Source organism: Megalobrama amblycephala, linkage group LG14, assembly GCF_018812025.1.
Source record: "Megalobrama amblycephala isolate DHTTF-2021 linkage group LG14, ASM1881202v1, whole genome shotgun sequence".
Taxonomy (NCBI): Eukaryota; Metazoa; Chordata; class Actinopteri; order Cypriniformes; family Xenocyprididae; genus Megalobrama; species Megalobrama amblycephala.
Genome location: NC_063057.1, coordinates 28,622,167 through 28,644,935, shown reverse-complemented (window position 1 = coordinate 28,644,935; position 22,769 = coordinate 28,622,167). Strand labels below are relative to the sequence as shown.

The 22,769-nt window shown below is 39.5% G+C and overlaps 1 protein-coding gene across 5 annotated transcripts in view; it reads left to right on the top strand.

The window, feature by feature from the left end:
• Window positions 1-21,515, top strand: part of LOC125245180 (NACHT, LRR and PYD domains-containing protein 3-like) — a 43,810-nt gene extending 22,295 nt beyond the window's left edge. For 4 of the 5 annotated variants that reach the window (XM_048155680.1, XM_048155676.1, XM_048155678.1 and 1 more), the window contains 2 exons: window positions 6,699-6,745; window positions 8,058-8,941. In XM_048155680.1, the coding sequence (XP_048011637.1) occupies window positions 6,699-6,745; window positions 8,058-8,656 (646 nt within the window). In that variant the 3' untranslated portion in view covers window positions 8,657-8,941. Of the gene's footprint in view, window positions 1-6,698; window positions 6,746-8,057; window positions 8,942-19,593; window positions 19,924-20,609 lie in introns of those variants that run through there. The other variant, XM_048155679.1, reaches the window with a different exon arrangement.
• Window positions 21,516-22,769: the final 1,254 nt, after the last annotated feature.

Sequence of the window (22,769 nt, the reverse complement as noted above, 5' to 3'; positions counted from 1 at the left end):
AGGTAACAATAAGAGGCCGGAAAAGTTAAATGTACATATAAGGAACAGCTGGAGGACCAATTTGCAACTTATTAGGTCAAATGGCAACATGATTTGATATAAAAAGAGCCTCTCAGTGCATAAGGATCAAGGCCGGAAAACCATACTGGATGCCCGTGATCTTCGGGCCCTTAGATGGCACTGTATCACATATAGGAATGCTACTGTAATAGAAATCACAACATGGGCTCATGTATACTTCCAGAAAACACTGTCGGTGAACACAATCCACCGTGCCATTCGCCGTTGCTGGTTAAAACTCTATAGGTCAAAAAAGAAGCTTTATCTAAACATGATCCAGAAGCGCAGGCGTTTTCTCTGGGCCAAGGCTCATTTAAAATGGACTGTGGCAAAGTGGAAAACTGTTCTGTGGACAACCCAAGTTATCAGCGCTCAGTTCAGAAGCCTGCATCTCTGCTGGTATGGGTTTGCATGAGTGCGTGTGGCATGGGCAGCTTACACATCTGGAAAGGCACCATCACTGCTGAAAGGTATATCCAAGTTCTAGAACAACATATGCTCCCATCCAGATGTCGTCTTTTTCAGGGAAGACCTTACATTTTCCAACATGACAATGCCAGACCACATACTGCATCAATTACAACATCATGACTGCGTAGAAGAAGGATCCGGGGACTGAAATGGCCAGCCTGCAGTCCAGATCTTTCACCCATAGAAAACATTTGGCGCATTATAAAAAGGAAGATGCGACAAAGAAGACCTAAGACAGTTGAGCAACTAGAAGCCTGTATTAGACAAGAATGGGACAACATTCCTATTCCTAAACTTGAGCAACTTGTTTCCTCAGTCCCCAGACGTTTGCAGACTGTTATAAAAAGAAGAGGGGATGCCACACAGTGGTAAACATTCACAAATATGTTTTTATGTCACAAGCACAACTCTGCCTGCATTTATTTATGAATCGCCACCTGTACATTTGTGAATTGCTTCCCGTGAATTTGTGGATCGCTGCATGCATTTGAAGTGAAATTTGAAATTGAAATTGAATTAGAAGCGAAAATGAGGCCGCTGCCATCTTAGCTGCGCATCACCGCTTGTCACTCTTGGATAACTGAAAATGGGAAAAAGAGGCAGGAAGTGGTTTGAGCTGATGTGACTGGTTACTGAAACCACGCCCGCCTAGCTCGACATGACCATGTTAGCAGGCAAAGGAGCTATCTATCTATCTTAGATACGATCTAAAATATTAATAAAGATAACAACCTATATCATTAGAAAGTTCTAAAGGTTTACTGTCAATCAACAGTGTTTAAGATATAAATGCTCCAAAAGTAGTAATTAATTTGAGTTGGGTGTGCAAATAACAACATGAAAAATCAAACTTTTATAATGAAATAGAGATTACGAGATGAATCCAATCCGTGGAACTTGGGTAAAAATGTTCATGAGTGTCCATTGCAAAACAAGAAACAGTACTTTTTGTCCACGAAAGCGTTAAATCCATGAAAAATTGATATTATTATTTGCATCACATTTCTTACGAATGATCTGCCCTTCATTATCGTTCTTCAAGAAATAATGCAATCTGAACAGTGTTTATGATGTAAAACTGTATAGTATCTAACAAACAAATGAGCCCGTGTCCAAAGGATAATTTTTCAAAATAGTGCAGCAGTTTTAGTTATAATATCCAAGCAGTGCTGTCAGAGTTTTATATCCTCATGCTATTGTCATTGTAGTAAATCTCAGGAACAAAACTTTTAGCCAATGCCACGATCCAAACAACGTTCTCTGTTTATCTTCCGCATGCGAGCACATCTACACAGACGCACATGTGTCTCGAATATTATGCAGCAAGCCAAATTTTATAATTGTATAAAATAATCCAGAAAAAAGCACAAATACGGCTGAGATGCCAAATTCAGCGGCTGGAATTAGCTGAGGTAAAGTGACGGCTCACAGACAGCAGCGGCATCCACCTGTCACTCAAGTGATCACGCCCTTAATAATGCAGAACTTTAAGGCTTAATATAATTTAAACGGATGAGTAATAAAAAAAATTCACCCCCCTCAGAGTTGTCATGAAGGGCAAAATTAGCAGTATAGACCAAAACCACAATTTGAACCAACTTGTAAACATGTTTTTTCTGCTGTAAAGTTGGGCATTTTAACATGGGACTCAAAGGCTACATTTACAATCGGATTGGAGGGGGTGGTTTATTCACTTTCTAATCCGATCCAACAGACAACAAATGACCATGTAAACACTTGAATCCGACTACTTTATCAGTCGTACTCAGAAGTCTCTGGGGCACATGCGCAGTGCAATGCTGACACACATTACACAGTGAGCAAGTTCACATTCACGTCTTTAGTTGTAAAGATGTATGCCAACAGGCAGTGGTGTAGCTGTATCCCTTGTTCATAATGTTGGAAATCTTTCCATTTTAAATCAAGAAGGGGAGCCAATGGATATCACACAAGAAGCAACCTGCAAACTCTGTGAGTGTGTCAACCTCAGTCAGTATTCAATACAGAAACTAAGAGTAAACAGTGACGGAGCTGTCTGACGCTGCAATAATGGAGCATATTCTCTCAGAGACTAATTTCAACATAATATGCTGATAACGATTGTACATATAGGCTAGTGAAACAAATGAGAATGTATTTCATGTTAAACAGGTTGTTTTTCGTGCTTGAAGTAAAGCTTGACTGCGGTGTTAGGAAATATTATAGCCTACACTCTTAATATTTTTAATTAAAGGCCTATAATTCATTGTATAATAGACCTAAAAATGTTTAAATCATTTCAAAGATGAGCTAATAGACAAATCATTTATTATCCTCACTGCACGTATAATATTAATGTAATAATTAAAGAAATTGAACCTAATAGTTATAATAATAGAATGTAACAGGCCTACATTAGTTTTTTTCAATTGCTAACAAACATTTAGCAATACTTATGGTACTTTTTCTAAACTCTTAACACAGCAACACGCATACATCACACAATTAGCCAAATAGTTAATTTTCTGCCCAAAACCATATTTTGTTATACATTTACACATTTACATTTAGTCATTTAGCAGACGCCTTTATCCAAAGCGACTTACAAATGAGAGTAGTAGAATCAATCAAATCAACATGAGAACAACAGTATGTAAGTGCTGTGTGAAGTCACAGTTATGTCAGTAAAGTGCTCGTAGCAAGGAATTTTTTTTTAATAAATACACAAATAGATAGAAGAAGAATAGAAATCAAGGTAAGTGCTACTATGTAAACACAAACTCTACATTTCAAAATGCTAAAAGCCTTTTTCAACGCATATTAACTCTATCAAAACACAGCAAACCTGATTTAAAATCAAGTCGTTTTGTCAAACACTAGCACTAGTTCTCTATCCAACATGAACATATAGTCAATCAAAGCGCAAAATACTAACAGTTGATGGCATTATGAAAACTGCATTACTGTCATTTTTCAGTTCTACCAACAGAAAAAATATCAAATCCATTGTTTTTATAATTCAGTTTCCTTTTACTGCAGTAATAGTATAATGCATGTAAGCCATTCTACATTTTTGGTTGAGTGTTGAATGTGTTCATTCTTGGAAACAGAAGTGGGTCATTATTTTATAGAATGTACAGTAGAAAAAGAGAAGAAGAAGAAAGTAACAGAATTGCTCAGGGCAGCTACTGGTCAGATGAGTCCCTATGCTGAACTTCAGTTGATCCCTCTGTTGAAATCTCTTTCTGTGGTTGGGTGATGTTGATGGTGCCCTCATAGAGGGTGGGATGGTGTCCCCTTGGTAGTTAGTGCCCTACGCAGACCACATATGCTGCATATAATGAACAGTGGTAGTGGAATCGTTGTAGTAAAAGCTTTTACTGAAATGAAACATGAAACTGCTGCCATTGATCAACAACAAATCCAACATACATGGCCTTTGGTTACTGCTGAAGCTTTTTTTCCACCACAGAATAAAAAAAGCATAAAAGGTTATTGTGACTTTTTAATTCACAATTCTATTTATTTATTTATTTATTATTTTGCAATTGTGAGTTTACATCTCACAATTCTGACTTTTTTTCCTCAGAATTGTGATATATAAACTATAGGAACTGAGTTTAAAAAGACAGAATTGTGAGATAAAAAGACATAATTACCTTTTTTATTTTCTATTCATGGCAGAAATAAGCTTTCATAGGTTCCACATGTGTAAGTTAAAAAACAGAGATGCACAGTCCAGCACACATTCTTCCTCCTCTCCCATACCTCTTCTTCTCCCTTGTCCTGCTCCAACTTCTCCTCTCCTCCTTAATCTATTCCTCTTCCTTACTCAGATATTATTTTCTCTCTGCTCCTCTGTGTTGTTCTTCATCCACACTGAACAAATCTGATTCAAAGAGTCTTTACTGTGTATGTCCATGTAATGGAAAGAAGTTCAACACCTGGCTATGCCTCTAACTGAGACTGGAATCTGTTATTTCTCAATATTTCAGTGATCTGCTAATTAAAAATGCTTATCAATTGTTTCAGTATTTGTTTTATATATTTTTTCAATACTTTTGAGCTGCTGTTGTTGCAGAATTAGAGGTTTTATCCTATATTTAAAGATTGGATCATTGGGTCTTCATTTCTGACTTGCTGTGTTTAAGCATTTGCAAATAAGATGAGAAAGATCCATGATTTTGGTATGGGGTAAGTTTATATGAAAAGAAAATTTAAGCATTTAAGAAACGTGTTAATTGATTGCATTTTGTGTGAAAACGACATGAATTGTGTTAATGGTATGGCCACAACAGACAGATGTTCTGCTAAATGTGTTTAGAGGTTTGAAAATGTGACTACAGAATAGACAAAAGTATGTTAGCAATTGAAAAAAACTGTAATTGGAAATGCCAAATCCTCTTAATATTGCCAATATTTGTTGCTTTGACAACCCGGGTTACCGCAAGTGTGATTGATATGACATCACACACACAGAGCGCGTGCGCAAAAGTTTTAATCAGAATGTATAAAACACATATAAACGAATATTTGAATCAGATTACAATGTTTAAAGCACAAACAATCGGATTCATTTGAATTGACGAAAATTGGTGCATGTAAGCGTAGCCAATGAGATTCTGCTCTTTTATAGCCTGTCTCTAGTGGCCAGTCAATGAATCGCAGTTTAAGTCTCTTCCGTATTGGCTTTCAGAGAAACTGGGGGAGGTTGCTGCTTGGGTAGAACTTTATTTCAGCTAACATGGACACAGTTGCAGAAAAGGCTCCGATGTATCGGTGATCGATAAAAGTGTAAAAAATAAATGGAGATGGGCTTGGCTTAGTGAAATGGGTGAGAATGGAAAGGCTTTTAGTTCATGGGCTAAAAAATCAAACAGCCAGGTACGTGTCTGAAGCCTGTTTCTGCCATAGTTGAGTAAAAAATATAATTCTGAGAAACTTTATCGTAATAATGAGAAACTTCTATGCATGCACAGAGCAGCGGAGCAGAAAGGCTTGGCACACTAGCGACATCTGCTGGTCAAAGCCGTGTAAATGCGAGAACACATTATACATGTCTTTCACTTTGTGTAGGTGTGTGCTGTCTTATCCTCTATCTGTTTGAAATCCATGATCACCATCCTGTGTTGCTGCTTGTTCATACACAAAAATACAAATGAATTTTACTAATGAATAAAAGACCGTCTCATACACTGATAATTTATTATTAATGTTATTTATGATATATAGATTACACTTTCGCAGAACGTGCCATGTTTGTGTTCTCGCATTACACAGCTTTGACCAGCAGATGTCTCTAGATGGCTCTGCTGCTCTGCGCATGTGTAGAGGTTTCTCATTATTACGAGATTTTTTCCCCTGAACATAGTTTCTCATTATTATGAGATAATAAGACTTTCTAATTATGATAAAGTTTCTCATTATTATGACTTGCAGAATTATATGTTTACTCAACTGTGGCAGAAATGGGCTTCCATTTGTCTTTGCACAGTGAGTCACAGGAGACTTCAATATGATGGCGAAAAAACAAAGTTTCAAACTTCTCCCCTTTAAACGCTATAGTCTATTAAAAAAGAGTGTGGGTTAAAAGGAATATGACTTAACCTGAAAAAACATTCAGTCAGAAGAATTGAGTGTGAGATGGGCTGTTGAATGAATGACATGTTTGTTATGGACACATTATTGTTTACATTTTACTGTCATTGTCACAGAAATCTGACTTTATACATTTGAAAGCTTGATTAACCCTGGACCTCGAGCATCTGATCTTAAATCAGTGTTTAACTGTGCTGTGCTGTTAACAGACATCAAAAGTGGAAAAAGCTGGTAAAAACTCACATGTAGACACAAACTGACAACCAATCACTCCTTTCAGATGTCATTAGAAACTGTAATCAATAATTAGATTAATCGCCTACAGTCAATGCACTGCCGTGTATCTGTGGATCAACATGTGCCCAAAAAGATGGAAATATCTGAAATCACTGTAGGACATTTTATGGTCTCCATGAGGAAACCAGCTGATAAATCACACAGTATCATGTTTATTGAGAATGTAAAACAGCAGAAAGTTTCCTGTGATGGTAGATTTATGGTAGAGTTAGTGTAAGAGGAGAGAATATACAGTTTGTACGGTATAAAAACCATTATGTCTATGATTGATTGTGTCTGTGTGTGTTTTCCAGTGTGGATCATGGAGGAGAGAACTGGATTACACCAGGAGTACGGGAATGTACGTCTAACACACACACACACACACACACACACATCTTATCTGTTTGGTAACCATGGTGATTTCAGTCAGAATCTCATTTAGCACAAACTCTATTACAGAATGACATTTCTTAAATGTATTATTATTATTGGTTGCTTGGCAACAGACCTGAGAGTTGAGTACCGAACTCAAGATTTCCTAATAATTACAGATGAGATTCTGTAAGATAGGAGAAGAATCCTGAATCAAGTTCAGATTTGCTTCTGTAATAAGAATTTGAAAAATCCTAAATTAGTTTTTTTCAGGTGCTAACAAGCATTGTTCAATACTGAAACCACATTTTCAAAACTCTTCACACAGCCAGCGAAACAGAAGTCAATGCAGACCAAACTGTGAACCATTTTTCATTGCTTCCAGACAAAATGCATTCAGTGACCACACTTTTCAAAATTCAGGAACTCTTTTCCCATTCGTACTCCACAACATGCAAAATACTATGTATTTTCAGCACATTTTCCTAATGCTAACACACTGCATTCAAAATGATTAAAAACACATTCAGAACAGAATGATGGCAAATTCCAAGCATTTATGCAGTAATTATTTTAAAATATTCTCAATTTTATAGACAAAAATTAAAAATATAATCATTACAAGCTAATTGATGACATCAGATGTGATGTTGATGAGAACTTGTGGCCAAATGCAAGAGAGAGAGCAGACTAGAACCATCACTGTAATTTACTGTAATGAACAACTACACATGTTGTTACAGTAATGTGTAGAATGTATTTTATTTATTCTTTTTTTATTATCATTGAAGCCCTGGAGTTTTTTCCCTCTTTTTTCCCCTTTTGGTTATAATTTTCAAGTATTATATTCATACAAAAAAAATGAAATTTTGATTAATTTCTGATTCATTCGTGTTAAAAATGCTTTCAATAAAGTGAAATATTGTTACAGTATTCAATATGAAGACCTGATTTATGTGGAAAATCATTGAAACTGTAAAAAAGAAAAGTTCATCAATTATGTAATGCTTCCTGTTGTTAGTGTTTTTTAGGTCAGTGTGTTGTGAATGAAATGTGTGTTTTCTGAATGAGAATTGTTGCCAGTGTTATGTTGGTCTGGGTGAGTTTTGTAGGTGAGATTAACTGTTTGGCCAACATTCATGCTGGTAATGCTGACTGTGTGAAGGGCTTTGAAAATGTGGATTCGGTATTGAACAATGCTTGTTAGCAACTGAAAAAAACTGTAACTTGTCAGATCTGAACTGAAGATAGAAAGTTTCTGTAATAAATGATACAATGATGTGTTTTATCTCCATCAGATTACCATCTGTTCACTCTGGATCTGAACACAGTGTATAAAGACCTCCGTCTGCTTCAGAGGGACATGATTTTTAAATCTTATACAGATCAGTCGTATCCTGATCATCCAGACAGATTTGATGATGTTCCTCAGGTGTTGTGTAAAGAGAGTGTGTGTGATCGACACTGTCAATGGGAGGTTGAGTGGAATGGAAAAGTGTCTATATCAGTGTCATATAAGAGCATCAGCAGGAAGGGAGAGGGTAAAGAGTGTGTGTTTGGATCTAATGATCAGTCCTGGAGTTTAAACTGCACTCCTGTCAGTTACTCATTCAGTCACAATGACATACAGACTGATCTCCCTGTAAAGCCCATCAGCTGGAGAACCGGAGTGGGTGATTATTATGATGTTTTGCTGGATGATGGTGACTATAGAGTAGGAGTGTATGTGGATCACAGTGCAGGAACTCTGTCCTTCTACAGTATCAGGAGAGACACAATGAGCCTCATCCACACAGTCCAGACCACATTCACTCAACCGCTCTATCCTGGGTTTGGGGTTTATGTTGGAGTCGTGAAACTGTTGATGAATGAGAATGTAGAGAGATTCTACCCATAATGCTTTGAGCTGATGATGAATCAGTGACTGTCACACTTGACTAGATTGACTAGCACTATTGTATCTGGGTAAGATTTAATGCAACAACCATTGAAAAAAAAAAAAAAAGCATAACCTGGAATTGTTCGCCATCATCCTCGTTCACCCACAGAGGAATACACTGTCAAGTCAAGTCAAGTCACCTTTATTTATATAGCGCTTTTTACAATGCAGATTGTGTCAAAGCAGCTTTACATTGATAACTGGTACATAATTTGGCTGCACAGCAGCTCTTAAATAATAGTGTCAACGCAGGCAGATCAGAAGCACTGTTGAATAAAAGTCAAGAATACTATTGAATGTCAATTTTCCCTCACTAAGCAAGCCAAAGGCGACAGCGGCAAGGAACCCAAACTCCATCAGGTGACATCAGGTGGCAAACAAGTGTCAAATAGGTGTTAAAATGGAGAAAAAAAAACCTTGGGAGAAACCAGGCTTAGTCGGGGGGCCAGTTCTCCTCTGGCGAACAGTGCTTTGTTACAATCAGGTTGCTATCATAAGTCTGATAGGATCGCAACAATCAGAGTATTTATTTCAGTTCCATCCAGCTGAGGATCGTATTCATCACGCCGGTATGGACGGTCTGAGGAACTGTGCTACTGGCTGTCGTGTCAATGAGGCCTTCACAATGGATGATCCAGTTGACTCGATCTCTGCTGATACTTCAGGGCTGCGTTGTGGTCGTGTCCAGTTGAGGATCGTATTCATCACGCCGGTATGGACGGTCTGTTGAGGAACTGTGGCACTGGCTGTCGTGTCGATGATGTCTTCACAATGGATGATCTAGTTGACTCGATCTCTGATGATACTTCAGGGCTGCGTTGTGGTCGTGTCCAGTTGAGGATCGTATTCATCACGCCGGTATGGACGGTCTGTTGAGGAACTGTGGCACTGGCTGTCGTGTCGATGATGTCTTCACAATGGATGATCTAGTTGACTCGATCTCTGATGATACTTCAGGGCTGCGTTGTGGTCGTGTCAAGGCGCAGGTCCTTGGTCTCAGCTGGATACGGCCCGGATCCGGTTGACTACGGTAAACCTCGGGATAAACAGAAAGACTAATATTAGCGTAGATGCCATTCTTTTTCTGATGTAACGAGTACATCTGGTGTTATAGGAAGTGTTCCCAGTTCTGGCTGACCTAATTTATGCAGCCTAATAATCCTTTAACGGATTTGAAAATATAAATTGATAATGTGTTATGTGTATGCCAGGTGTATGCCAAGAGATGTGTTTTTAGTCTAGATTTAAACTGACAGAGTGTGTCTGCTTCCCGAACAATGCTAGGAAGATTGTTCCAGAGTTTAGGTGCCAAATAGGAGAAGGATCTACCGCCTGCGGTTGATTTTGATATTCTATGTATTATCAGCTGGCCTGAATTCTGAGATCGCAATAAACGTGAAGGACTATAATGTATTAAGAGCTCGCTTAGGTACTGGGGAGCTAAACCATTTAGTGCTTTGTAAGTAATTAACAAGATTTTAAAATCTATACGATGTTTAACAGGAAGCCAATGCAGTGATGACAGAACTGGGCTAATATGGTCATACTTCCTAGTTCTAGTAAGAACTCTAGCTGCTGCATTTTGTACGAGCTGTAGTTTATTTATCAAGCGAGCAGAACAACCACCCAGTAGAGCGTTACAGTAATCTAGCCTTGAGGTCATGAACGCATGAACTAACTGTTCTGCATTCTTCATTGAGAGCATATGTCGTAGTTTAGATATATTTTTCAGATGGAAGAATGCAGTTTTACAGATGCTACTAACATGGCCTTCAAATGAAAGATTGGTATCAAAGAGCACACCCAGGTTCCTACTGACGATGAAGACTTAACAGACCAGCCATCAAGTGTTAGACAGTATTCTAGGTTCTGCGTGAAGTAGTTTTTGGTCCAAATATTAGAATCTCTGTTTTTTCTGAATTTAGTAGTAGGAAATTACTGGTCATCCAGTTTTTTAGTCACTTAATTCTGTTAATTTAGTGAATTGGTAAGTTTCGCAGGGCGTGAAGAAATATAGAGCATAGAAATATATCAGCAAAAAAAGAAACGTCCTCTGACTTTCAACTGTTTTTACTTTAGTAAACTTAATGTGTAAATATTTGTATGAACATAAAAGAGTCAACACCTAGACATAAACTAAAAATGTTTGACAATGTGTCCCTGAATGAAGGGAGGCTCAAAATCAAAAGTACCAGTCAGTATCTGGTGTGGCCACCAGCTGCTTGAAGTACTGCAGTGCATCTCCTCCTCATGGACTGGACCAGATTTGTCAGTTCTTGCTGTGAGATGTTACCCCACTCTTCCACCAAGGCACCTGCAAGTTCCTGGACATTTCTGGGGGGAATGGCCCTAGCCCTACCCTGCGTCCAACAGTAGGCTCAAACGTGGTCTTCCACTGCGAGGATGTCAGCTGTCCTTCCTGTCTCCTGTAGCGTTTTTAGGCGTTCACATGCGGACATGGCAGTTTATTGCCCTAGCCACATCAGCAGTCCTCATGCCTCCCTGCAGCATGCCTATGCATTCACGCAGATAGCAGGGACCCTGGGCATCTTTCTTTGGGTGTTTTTCACAGTGGTAGACAAGTCTCTTTAGTGTCCTGCGTTTTTAGAACGTGACCTTAAAGCCTACTTTTTGTAAGCTGTTAAGGTCTTAACGACCATTCCACAGGTGCAGTTAATTAATATATGGTTAATTGAACATACTGAAAACAGTTTAAACCCTTTACAATGAAGATCTGTAAAGTTATTTGGATTTTTACAACATTATTGTTGAAAGCACGTCCTGAAAAAGGGACGTTTCTTTTTTGCTGAGTATAATGAAAACTAACGCCATGCTTCCTAATGATATCTCCCAAGGGTAGCATTTACAGAGTAAAAAGCAACGGTCCTAGTACTGAGCCTTGCGGTACTCCATATTGAACTTGTGATCGATATGACATCTCATCGTTTACTACTACAAACTGATAACGGTCAGATAAGTATGATTTGAACCATGCCAATGCAATTCCACTAATGCCAACATAGTTTTTGAGTCTATTTAAGAGAATATTGTGATCGATAGTGTCAAATGCAGCACCAAGCAGCACTAAGATCCAGTAACACTAATAGAGAGATACAACCACGATCTGATGATAAGAGCAAATCATTAGTAACTCTAATGAGAGCAGTCTCAGTACTATGGTACGGTCTAAATCCTGACTGGAAATCTTCACAGATACTATTTCTTTCTAAAAAGGAACATAGTTGTGATGAAACTGCCTTTTCTAGTATTTTTGATAGAAAAGTGAGATTTGAAATGCTGTAATTGACTTTTCTAGTATTTTTTAATAAGAGGTTTAATAACAGCCAGCTTAAAGGTTTTTGGTACGTATCCTAGTGATAAAGATGAATTAACAATATTAAGAAGAGGATCTATGACCTCTGGAAGCATCTCTTTCAATAGCTTAGTCGGTATAGGGTCTAACATACATGTGGATGATTTTGATGATTTAACAAGTTTAGACAATTCTTCCTCTCCTAAAGCAGTAAATGAATTGAATTTTTCTTTAGGGACACTACAATGCACTGTCTGACACAAGACTGTAGTAGACGGTTGCATGGTTATAATTTTTTCTCTAATATTATCAATCTTGCAAGTAAAGAAGTTCATAAAGTCATTACTGCTGTGCTCTTTGGAAACATCAGAAGTTGAAGCTTTATTTCTTGTTAATTTAGCCACTGTATCAAATAAATACCTAGGGTTGTGTTTATTTTCTTCTAAAAGTTTTGAAAAATAGGCAGACCTAGCAGTTTTTAAGGCCTTTCTGTACTCAGTCATTTTCTCTCTCCACAAAATGCGAAATACTTCTAGTTTTGTTTTCTTCCAGCTGCGCTCCATTTTTCTAACTGCTGTTTTTAGGGCCTGAGTGTGCTCATTGTACCATGGTGCTGGATTAATTTCCTTAATCTTTTTTAAACGCAAAGGAGCAACTGAGTCTAATGTGCTGGAAAAGAGAGAGTCAATAGTTTCTGTTGCAATATCGAGGTCTTCTAAGCTGTCTGGTATGCTAAGGCGATGAAACTGATCAGGAAGATTATTTATAAAGCAATCTTTAGTGGTGAAAGTGATGGTTCTACCATATTTATGGCAGGGAGGCAGTTTAGCCTCTTTCACTAAATGTAGTATACACGAGACTAGATAATGATCTGAGATGTCGTCACTCTGCTGCAGAATTTCAATGGCATCAATATTGATTCCATGTGACAATATTAGATCTAAAGTATGATTACGACAATGAGTGGTTCCCGACACGTGTTGTCTAACACCAATAGAGTTTAGAATGTCTGTAAATGCCAATCCTAATGAGTCTTTTTTATTATCTACATGGATATTAAAATCACCAACAACAAGGACTTTATCAAAGAGATTGCCGATTTTCTATCAGAATTAGTACTAGCTGCAGATAAAGTCTGTATTGTGTCCTGGTGGCTTGTATACAGTAGCCAACACAAATGACAACTTACATAATGTTACGTAAAGCACCATCACTTCGAAGGAATTATATTTTAAAGACTTTTGACTAATACTGTAAATATTACTATAAATTACAGCAACACCTCCCCCTTTGCCTTTCTGTCGAGGATTGTGTCGATAATCATAACCTTGAGGACTAGACTCATTTAAAGTAGTGTAATCGTCCGGTTTTAGCCAGGTTTCTGTCAAACACAGCACATCTAGATTATTGTCTGTGATAATATCGTTTACAATAAGTGCTTTTGAAGAAAGTGATCTAATATTTAACAACCCAAGCTTTATCATTTGTTTATCATTATTATCTCTATTTTTTATTTGTTGAACATCAATTAAATTTTTACCATTAAATGGGTTTGGAAGTTTTTTGTTTTTATTAATTCGGGGTACAGACACAGTCTCTATTTGATAATATCTAGGTGCAAGAGTTTCTACGTGTTGGGAATTATCTGACTTCTGTAACGTGAGGCAGCTAGCAGACGGTCGGTTTAGCCAGTCTGTCTGCTTCCTGTCCTGGGCCCCAGTTTGTCATGTTTTAGTTCTGAGACTATGTGCCATATTACTAGAGAGAAGAGCAGCACCATCCCGGGACGGATGAATACCATCTCTTTTCAACAGGTCAGGTCTGCCCCAAAAGCTTTTCCAATTGTCTATGAAACCTATATTATTCTGCAGACACCACTTAGACAGCCAGCCATTGAGTGATGATAATCTACTAACTATCTCATCACTCCGACGAACAGGAAGAGGGCCAGAACAAATTACTTCTCCTGACATTGTACTTGCGAGTTCACACACCTCTTTAATGTTAATTTTAGTGATCTCCGACTGGCGAAGTCGAACATCATTTGTGCCGACGTGAATAATAATTTTAGATTCTCTCTGTCAGCCTGACTATTTCCCTACATTTGACATGTAAGTCCCTCGTCGCTGACAGAGAGAGCTACACTGAACATGTGACAAACTGAACACGAAATAACAGTGGGAAAGGATGACATAACTCACCGTGTTTGTAGACAGATCCGAGTTACCACTGTAGACGGATCCGAGTTACCACAGCTGTTTGATGAACGCGTTGAAAAGGAGCGCGCAAGACTGATAACAAGTTAACAAGCGAGATGCAAACGTGTTGTAACAGCGATTTAGATTCAAAGATTACAGGCTAGCGACGTCAGATTAATGTGGTAGGCAATAATAATAATATAAGCAACAATGAATAAAAGTAAGAGATTCAATAAAAGTAAGAGAAAACAAAGCTATACGGAGACGCAGAGGCAGAGGCAGCGAGGCAGACACTGGAGCTCTGCGCATCACTTTGAGCATGATCTCCTGTTTTAATGTTACAACAAATTCACAACTTGTTTGACGCAAACAATGACAACTTGACTGCTGTTAGAGAATGTTTCCCAGATAATCAGCATCAGTTTTTCATGAGTGTCTGAACTTAGCCAACAGTTTTACAGCCTGTTCACTGACAACACCTGCTCAGAACAAGTCTAGGCCTAGTTATATTTTCGTTATCACACGATGACTGACATTTTGTCACATTAAGCATCTCTCTCTCCAAATAGACTTAATAATTTTATTAGCACTAAATAAATTAAAGTGAATTGCATTGTCTATGTTATTGGTCACTTTTGAAATCATGTCAAATATATCCTGGCCATGGATGCATTAATCATTGCATCTGTTTTTCAAAGATGTCAAAAAGGCCAGGTTACAGGATGCCGGCCCAGAGAAGGTGGTGAAAAGGGTAGGTCCATTAGAGGAGGAGACGGTGGAACAGGTGGAAGAGGAAGAGAAGGAAAAAGGCAACAAACACTTAAAATAAACAACACCAGTCATAATCTCTCTCTCTCTCTCTCTCTCTCTCTCTCTCACTCTCACACACACACACACACACACATACACAAACGAACTTTTCATTTTTATTTCAAAACTTGAGAGCCCTGTATTCAAAACCTAAAGCTCTTCTTTCATGAGATCCTGTGATCATTACAAATTGAAATTAATTGACAGAGATGTTGAAAAATTCACCAAAAACACGAAAGAAAGATTGAAACCAAACTATATATTGTTTTACTGTGAGCATTTGTGTTTGTGAATACAGTATTACAGTACGAAAGAACAGAAATACATCAACCTTGTGTAGCTGGACAGAAACAATGTTTGTGTTTGAAGAAGGAAATCAAGATACCTCCTGTTAGATTTGTGTGCGTTACATAGAGAATTGTGTGCTGTGTTTTGTAAAAAGTGTTTCATGAAACTGAAAACTGAGTCAAAGGCAGAGAATTAGTGTATGGTTTTGCAGATTTTGTGTGTTTCTGGTGTTTGAGTGTCAGGTTTCAGAAATTGTGTGACAAGTAAGAATTTTGTGAAAAACTGTAGTAAACACCAGGAGGAAATGTGTACACAAGACAATGACTATAAGAGCAAGGGTTTAACATCAGACAGTCCTGACTCTGTGTGAGTGACACTCTGAGGTGATGAACTATCATTCTGAACTGAATCTAGACTGTGGAAACAGATTCCTTTAAATATACATCTGAATTTGTATAAGAAAAACTGCATATAAATGATTTTAGAAGACTTTTATTTTGAAGTTAATCAACTGTCATCTCAACATTGTGTTACGATCTCTGTATCTGAAAATACAAAAGTGTGGAAAACATTTTAAATAAAAGTCAGTAGTGATACCCTGCATGTAGTGTCAAGATGATTGATGATGACCTCTGACCTTTCTGACCCCCGTGACCTCTGCGAGCCAACCCACGACGTTTACCTCCCCCACGGGCCACCCACGAAGTTCTCCCCTCCCCCTCCCATGGTTGACCATAGTATCACCCCAATGACCTTTGACATTGTTGGTGATCCTCAGAGGATTGATATAACCTTTGTCCGCATATTTTGAATAGCGATGTTGCCCTGTGAACTGTCAGGATGTCTGATCAAATTGCAGAAAGATCATTTTAAAGGGTTGAGGGTCATTTTTTTAACTCTAACACACCATATTTGAGGGTCATATGTGCGATGTGACGGCATCCACATTCCGGCTGGCTCGTGGTCATTTTATGTCGCTCTCATCTCTCTGTCTGTGCAAACGAGAAAGCAACAAGTGACTAGAAACAGTTGGATCAAAATAACAAAAGAATAAAAAGTGTATATTATATATATATTAGTATAATATACAGTATTGTCAGCGATATATCTGCTCAACCAATCACAGCGCACTATTCCACGCACTCTAAACATTAAAGGCTTTTTTTAAAAGCCGTTTTTAATACCAATGTACTCTGCAAATGTGTTTATTTAACCGTGCGGTGGCGAATGAACATGAGAAGTATGAGCATGTACAGCACTCAATACTTAGTTGGGGCTCCTTTTGCCTGAATTACTGCAGCAATGCGGCGTGGCATGGAGTCGATCAGTCTGTGGCACTGCTCAGGTGTTATGAGAGCCCAGGTTGCTCTGATAGTGGCCTTCAGCTCTTCTGCATTGTTGGGTCTGGCATATCTCATCTTCCTCTTCACAATACCCATAGATTTTCTATGAGGTTAAGGTCAGGCGAGTTTGCTGGCCAATTAAGAACAGGGATACCATGGTCCTTAAACCAGGTACTGGTAGCTTTGGCACTGTGTGCAGGTGCCAAGTCCTGTTGGAAAATGAAATCTGCATCTCCATAAAGTTGGTCAGCAGCAGGAAGCATGAAGTGCTCTAAAACTTCCTGGTATACGGCTGTGTTGACCTTGGACCTCAGAAAACACAGTGGACCAACACCAGCAGATGACATGGCACCCCAAACCATCACTGACTGTGGAAACTTTACACTGGACCTCAAGCAACGTGGATTGTGTGCCTCTCCTCTCTTCCTCCAGACTCTGGAACCCTGATTTCCAAAGGAAATGCAAAATTCACTTTCATCAGAGAAAATAACTTTGGTCCACTCAGCAGCAGTCCAGTCCTTTTTGTCTTTAGCCCAGGTGTGACGGTTTTGGGATTATACCGCACTGTTTTTTTAAAATGAATTGTCGTCATAATCAATCGGGAGAAAGGCGTGACTGATTGAACGGAAATACCTGAATAAAAGAGGAAGTGGAAGGAGCAACGACAGGTAGTGAGTGACGTGTTGAGTTCGCAGGGAGAGGGCGACCAACAATAGAGGCTGAGTCGCGGGCTGTTCAAATTATGTGCACGCCAGTTTGCTGCGTTTAATTATGCACATGCCGTTGTGATGGATCTTCCTGGCGCGGATGACCACAGGTGCTGGATCCTATCGCTTCAGTGTTTGTCTGCTGAGCTCGCTTGATCCTTCGTCACCGGCGCTGTCTGCAGAGCGTTGCCTGGCATGGACAGAAGGCTGCCGGTTTCTGTTGTTTCCGTGAGTGTTCGTCTGCTGAGTTCGTTTGATCCTTCGTCTCTGATGCCGGCGAGGAGCGTGGCCTGAACTACGCGCTGGCCTTTTACCTCAGGTCTTCAGTTCACCGTACACAGAGGAATTAATTGCTGCACTGTCATATCGCCCCACCGATGTCGACTGCCGAACTGTTGGGTCTTAAAACGGCCGAGTCCCGCCTCAACTCAACTCAACTCAACTCAGGTATTCCCTACCAATAACGCACTTTAAAAACGTCCAAAAGCTTCCCCGACATTATTCGCCTCAGTACAAGGCACACACACACCCACACACACACACACACACACACACACACATTAATTTTCTTTATCTTTAAAGCTTTTCTTGTTTTTGTTTTCTTTTTGGGGTGAACGTTTGTTTTTTGAACTGTTGTTTTTCTGAATATTTTGATTATTGAAATTTTGTTTGTTGTTTGTTTATTGAATTTATTGAAGTGTTTTGCCAATCTTTTTGTTTGGTTTTGTGATTTCCTTTTTTGATTGAGACACGAACTTTTACCCCCATGGTTTAATTGCGACATAGCCTATTACATCACAGGACTTTTTTGCATTTGTGTATTTGTCGGGATTCTCTCTGTGAAAGTGTTTTTCTAATTCTGACATTACAATTACAATTTGATAAGATTGAAATTTTTGTGTTGGATGTTTTTTGTGAATTCCAATATATTGTTTTGACATTTAAATTGTGTAACTGGTGGTTTGAGTTATCCTGGGTTAAACAGTTAGTTAATTTTAATGTGGTAGATTTGAGTCTGCCTGGCGCCCGAATTAGCAAAGATTTTGAATTAATATTTATTTAATTATATTCCAATAGTTTAGGGAACCACCGTTACACAGGCGAGACGCTTCTCACACTGTCTGTTGTTCAAGAGTGGCTTGACACAAGGAATGCGACAGTTGAAACCTATGTCTTGCATACGTCTGTGTGTAGTGGTTCTTGAAGCACTGACTCCAGCTGCAGTCCACTCTTTGTGAATCTCCCCCACATTTTTTAATGGTTTTGTTTCACAATCCTCTCCAGGGTGCGGTTATCCCTATTGCTTGTACACTTTTTTCTACCACATCTTTTCCTTCCCTTCGCCTCTCTATTAATGTGCTTGGACACAGAGCTCTGTGAACAGCCAGCCTCTTTTGCAATGACCTTTTGTGTCTTGCCCTCCTTGTGCAAGGTGTCAATGGTCATCTTTTGGACAACTGTCAAGTCAGCAGTCTTCCCCATGATTGTGTAGCCTACAGAACTAGACTGAGAGACCATTTAAAGGCCTTTGCAGGTGTTTTCAGTTAATTAGCTGATTAGAGTATGGCACCAGGTGTCTTCAATATTGAACCTTTTCACCTTAAATTGAACTTAATTGAACCTTAATTTCAGTGAAATTAATGTTTATTTATGACTGTTTTGTGCTGGTCTGCACACCTTTTATTTGGAGAACACTTTAATAAAGCAGACAGTAGGCAAAGCCAACCCTGTCCTCTTCCTTCCTTACATCTGAACACTGTTACACTGGTGCCGAAGGAAGATGTATGCCGCCGACATGCCAGTGCCCTCCGGTACACCATTTGCGGAGATTATTATATCCCTTGTGGTCATGCAGCATGATCAATACCAGGCCCTGCTGGACTTGCGACAGGATCAGGAGAGGCAGTTCCAGGCCGTCCTCCAAGCCCAGCAGGAAGACCGCGAGAGGTTCCGGAGCTGGATTGACCGGGAGGTTCGTCCGGAAGCTACAGTCCAACGAGCTGTGCCCACCCACCTCCCACTCAATAAAATGGGGCCTGAGGATGACCCGGAGGCATTCTTGGACTTGTTTGAAAAATCGGCCAAGGTCTGTGGATGGCCTCGGGACCAGTGGCCGATGCGGCTGGTCCCACTGCTCTCCGGGGAGTCCCTATCCACCTTGCAGAGGACCACATGGTGGCGTGCCCCGGGGTCGGCGAACCCCTCTCATCAGCTTCTCTCTCTCCCTCTCTTCCAGCTCCTTCTCTCTCTCGGCCTGTCCCTTTACTCAGGTCCCGTCTGCCCGGCCCTCCTCGAGTCCCGCCCCGCCCCCAGGTTCCCTATTCGGCTCCACGAGTCCCTGCCTGCTCGTTGCTGGACCCCGCTCCTGTTTCTCCGCTCTCTCCATGTCAGCCGCTTAACCCACTCTCTGCCACTGGAGTGGCAGGGAGGTCTGGGCCGGCCTGCTGCCGTTGCGAGGACCCGGAGCATTTCGTGGACAGGTGCCCCGTTATGGAAGTGGGGACAATGGTCTGGGTCCCGGATGTCCGCAGGCTGCCCCGGTCAAGCTGGGTGGTACCAAATACCTGTGAGTATCAAGGGGGGTACCTATCAGGCATTGGTGGATTCAGGATGTAACCAAACCTCGATCCATCAAAATCTGATACAATCCAGTGCATTGGATACAAGCCGCATGGTTAAGGTGCGGTGTGTGCATGGGGATGTGATGGAGTATCCTATTGTGCCAGTCATTATCCAATTTCGGAGCCAAAAGCATAGTGTTGAGGTGGCAGTTAACCCGCACCTCCGGCATCTGTTAATTTTGGGAACCAATTGGCCAGCGTTTACAGAATTATTGGGGGCTTTATGTACGGATGCCTCTTGTGGAAAAAATGCACCAGAGGGGAACACGAGTGTGCAGGCGGGAGAGACTGAACCACTGGGTACTGCCTCAGGGGAACAGAGCGAAATTGAGAGACTTATTCTCTCGGAGCGCGATGATTTTCCCCTGGAGCAGTCTCAGGATGAGACGCTGAAACGTGCGTTTGAACAGGTCAGTACCATCGACGGTCAGCCTCTCGATACAACCTGTAAAATAGGTTGTATCGAGTGACCCAATGCAGGCTGGATGGCTCCCCGGCCTGAGTCGGGCGGTGGGGGTATGTGGCAAGGGGGCAGTGGTTTGGCGAAGTCTGCAGCGGGAGAGAGAGTCGGGAGACGTGCGGTGAGTGAGTGGGTTAAGCGCAAATAACGAACACCTGTCTCTTGTTTCAGTAATTGCCGTGGGGAGAGTATTTAAACGCCAGGAGAAACAGGAGCGAGTGAGAGAGAAGGACTACTGGCTGCCACACTCCTGGATTCCTGCCTGCTTGTTGCTGGAGTGAAATTAATGTTTATTTATGACTGTTTTGTGCCGGTCAAGTTGAATATTCATTTTAACTTTGTCAAAGCATAAGAGGTTTTTGTGGACATGTCCATGTTTTGTTGAGGCCTTTCATAGACATGACTATTTTTCTATCACTTAGCCCTTAACTCCAACATCGCAGTAATTCAAACAGTTGAGTACTATAAATTGTGTTTAGTGTATTTAGTATATTTCAAAAAGTTAATTGAAAAAACATTCATTTCTTTTTAAAGTTTATAAATAAATTGTATAATTATAAGACCTGTTGTATAAAATTAAGTGTGCTTCTAAAACAGTATTGAACATTTATTTATAAAACAACACATATGTTTCACAGAGCAGGGGGAAAAGCACTCCTTACTCTTTTGATGTCCTTAACATGAATAGCAGAATGCTATTGAAGTCTAAAAATCTCTCTCTCTCTCCAAGTAACTTCATGCAATCGTGCTGTGAAACCTAAGACAGGAGGTGGATGAAACATTGTTTTGTCCGTGCTAACTTTTATTTCAAAGCATACATTTAAAGGTTTAATTACATCTTTTAAAAAGTCTTAAGTCAAATCTTCCTAGAAGACTGATTATCTGGCTTAAAACCTGAAGTATAATTTTTTATTTATCAGTGTATGTGTAAAATGTTGGGGTCTCACACATTGTGTAACATTTTCAATAATTCCTTATAAAAAAATCACCAAGCATTTTCAGAAAGAGAACCTGTGATGTCTCAGGCTGGTTCTGTAAAAGGAACTTCTCTATTTTAAATAAAATGATTACATTTTTGCCCATGAGACATAATTAAGTTGGCTTGAAAAAGCCAACTTACTGTAATGCTATTTAAACTTATTAATGGTGCTTGCCAAAGACAAAGCTCCATTCTTATTCTCCTGTATACTTATTAATGGTGCTTGCCAAAGGCAAAGCATCATTATAGTTCTCTTGCATACTTATTAATGGTGCTTGCCAAAGGCGAAGCATCATTATTGTTCTCCTCCATACTTATTAATGGTGCTTGCCAAAGGCGAAGCATCATTATTGTTCTCCTCCATACTTATTAACCCTCAGAGGTCTGAGAATTTTTGGGGCCCTGGAGAAGTTTTGACATGCCCTGACATTTGTGCTTTTTTCAGTTGTTCATAAACATACAAATGACAAAAGTGTCATTACACTGTATTCAGCCCAAACTAGGCTACCATAATATGTGAGGAACATGTATGTACATGTTTGTGTTTTTGAAGGAATAACATTTATGCATGGTTATTGAAAAAACAAAAAACTTAAGTCAATGAAATAAGGCCAAAAAATTATAGTAAATCTGTGTTCACAAGACTTCTGGGTATTGGAGGTTGTAGACTAGAGTTTTTGCTTCAGAATGATTTAAGAATTATTATGCTGAATCGTTCATGTAAAACAACAGAGAGATTTAAATTTTCTAAGACACTTTTTGTCAAGAAACACAGTATGCGTGGAGGCGTGAATCATCATGAATAATGGGTGATTCTCACCTGAGAAGACAAAAGAATCGCATAAAGAGCTCTAATGTGCTACATAAATAATGAGCTCTTTCAGACAGGTAGGCTGTGAAAAAACCCTCTGTGATCATGCTGATAACAGGATTAATGTCCACTCTTGACAAAAAAAAACATGATTTTTGTCTCATGCATGCACGTATTATTGCACATGATGTGAAGAAAATTTTGTATAAGCCTATGTTAAATTACAGTATCAGTCAAAATGTTGAACACATTGCCATTATAACGTTTTAAAAAGAAGTCTCAAGTCTCTAACCAAACAATGCTTTTTTATTTTAAAATACTTTAAAATATAATGTATTTCTGTGATGCAAAGCGTCTGAACATTCCTACCTCTATGGCATTTCATATAAGCTACTATATTTGTTATATTATATAGCCTAAATGTTAATGTGCAGTTGACAAACTATACATCATTAACACTCTGAGGTCTAAAAACGCGCCGGCGCGTTTTGCAGTTTTTTTTTTCACATTGCAGCAAAACAGACTTAAAATACTCCGTCAT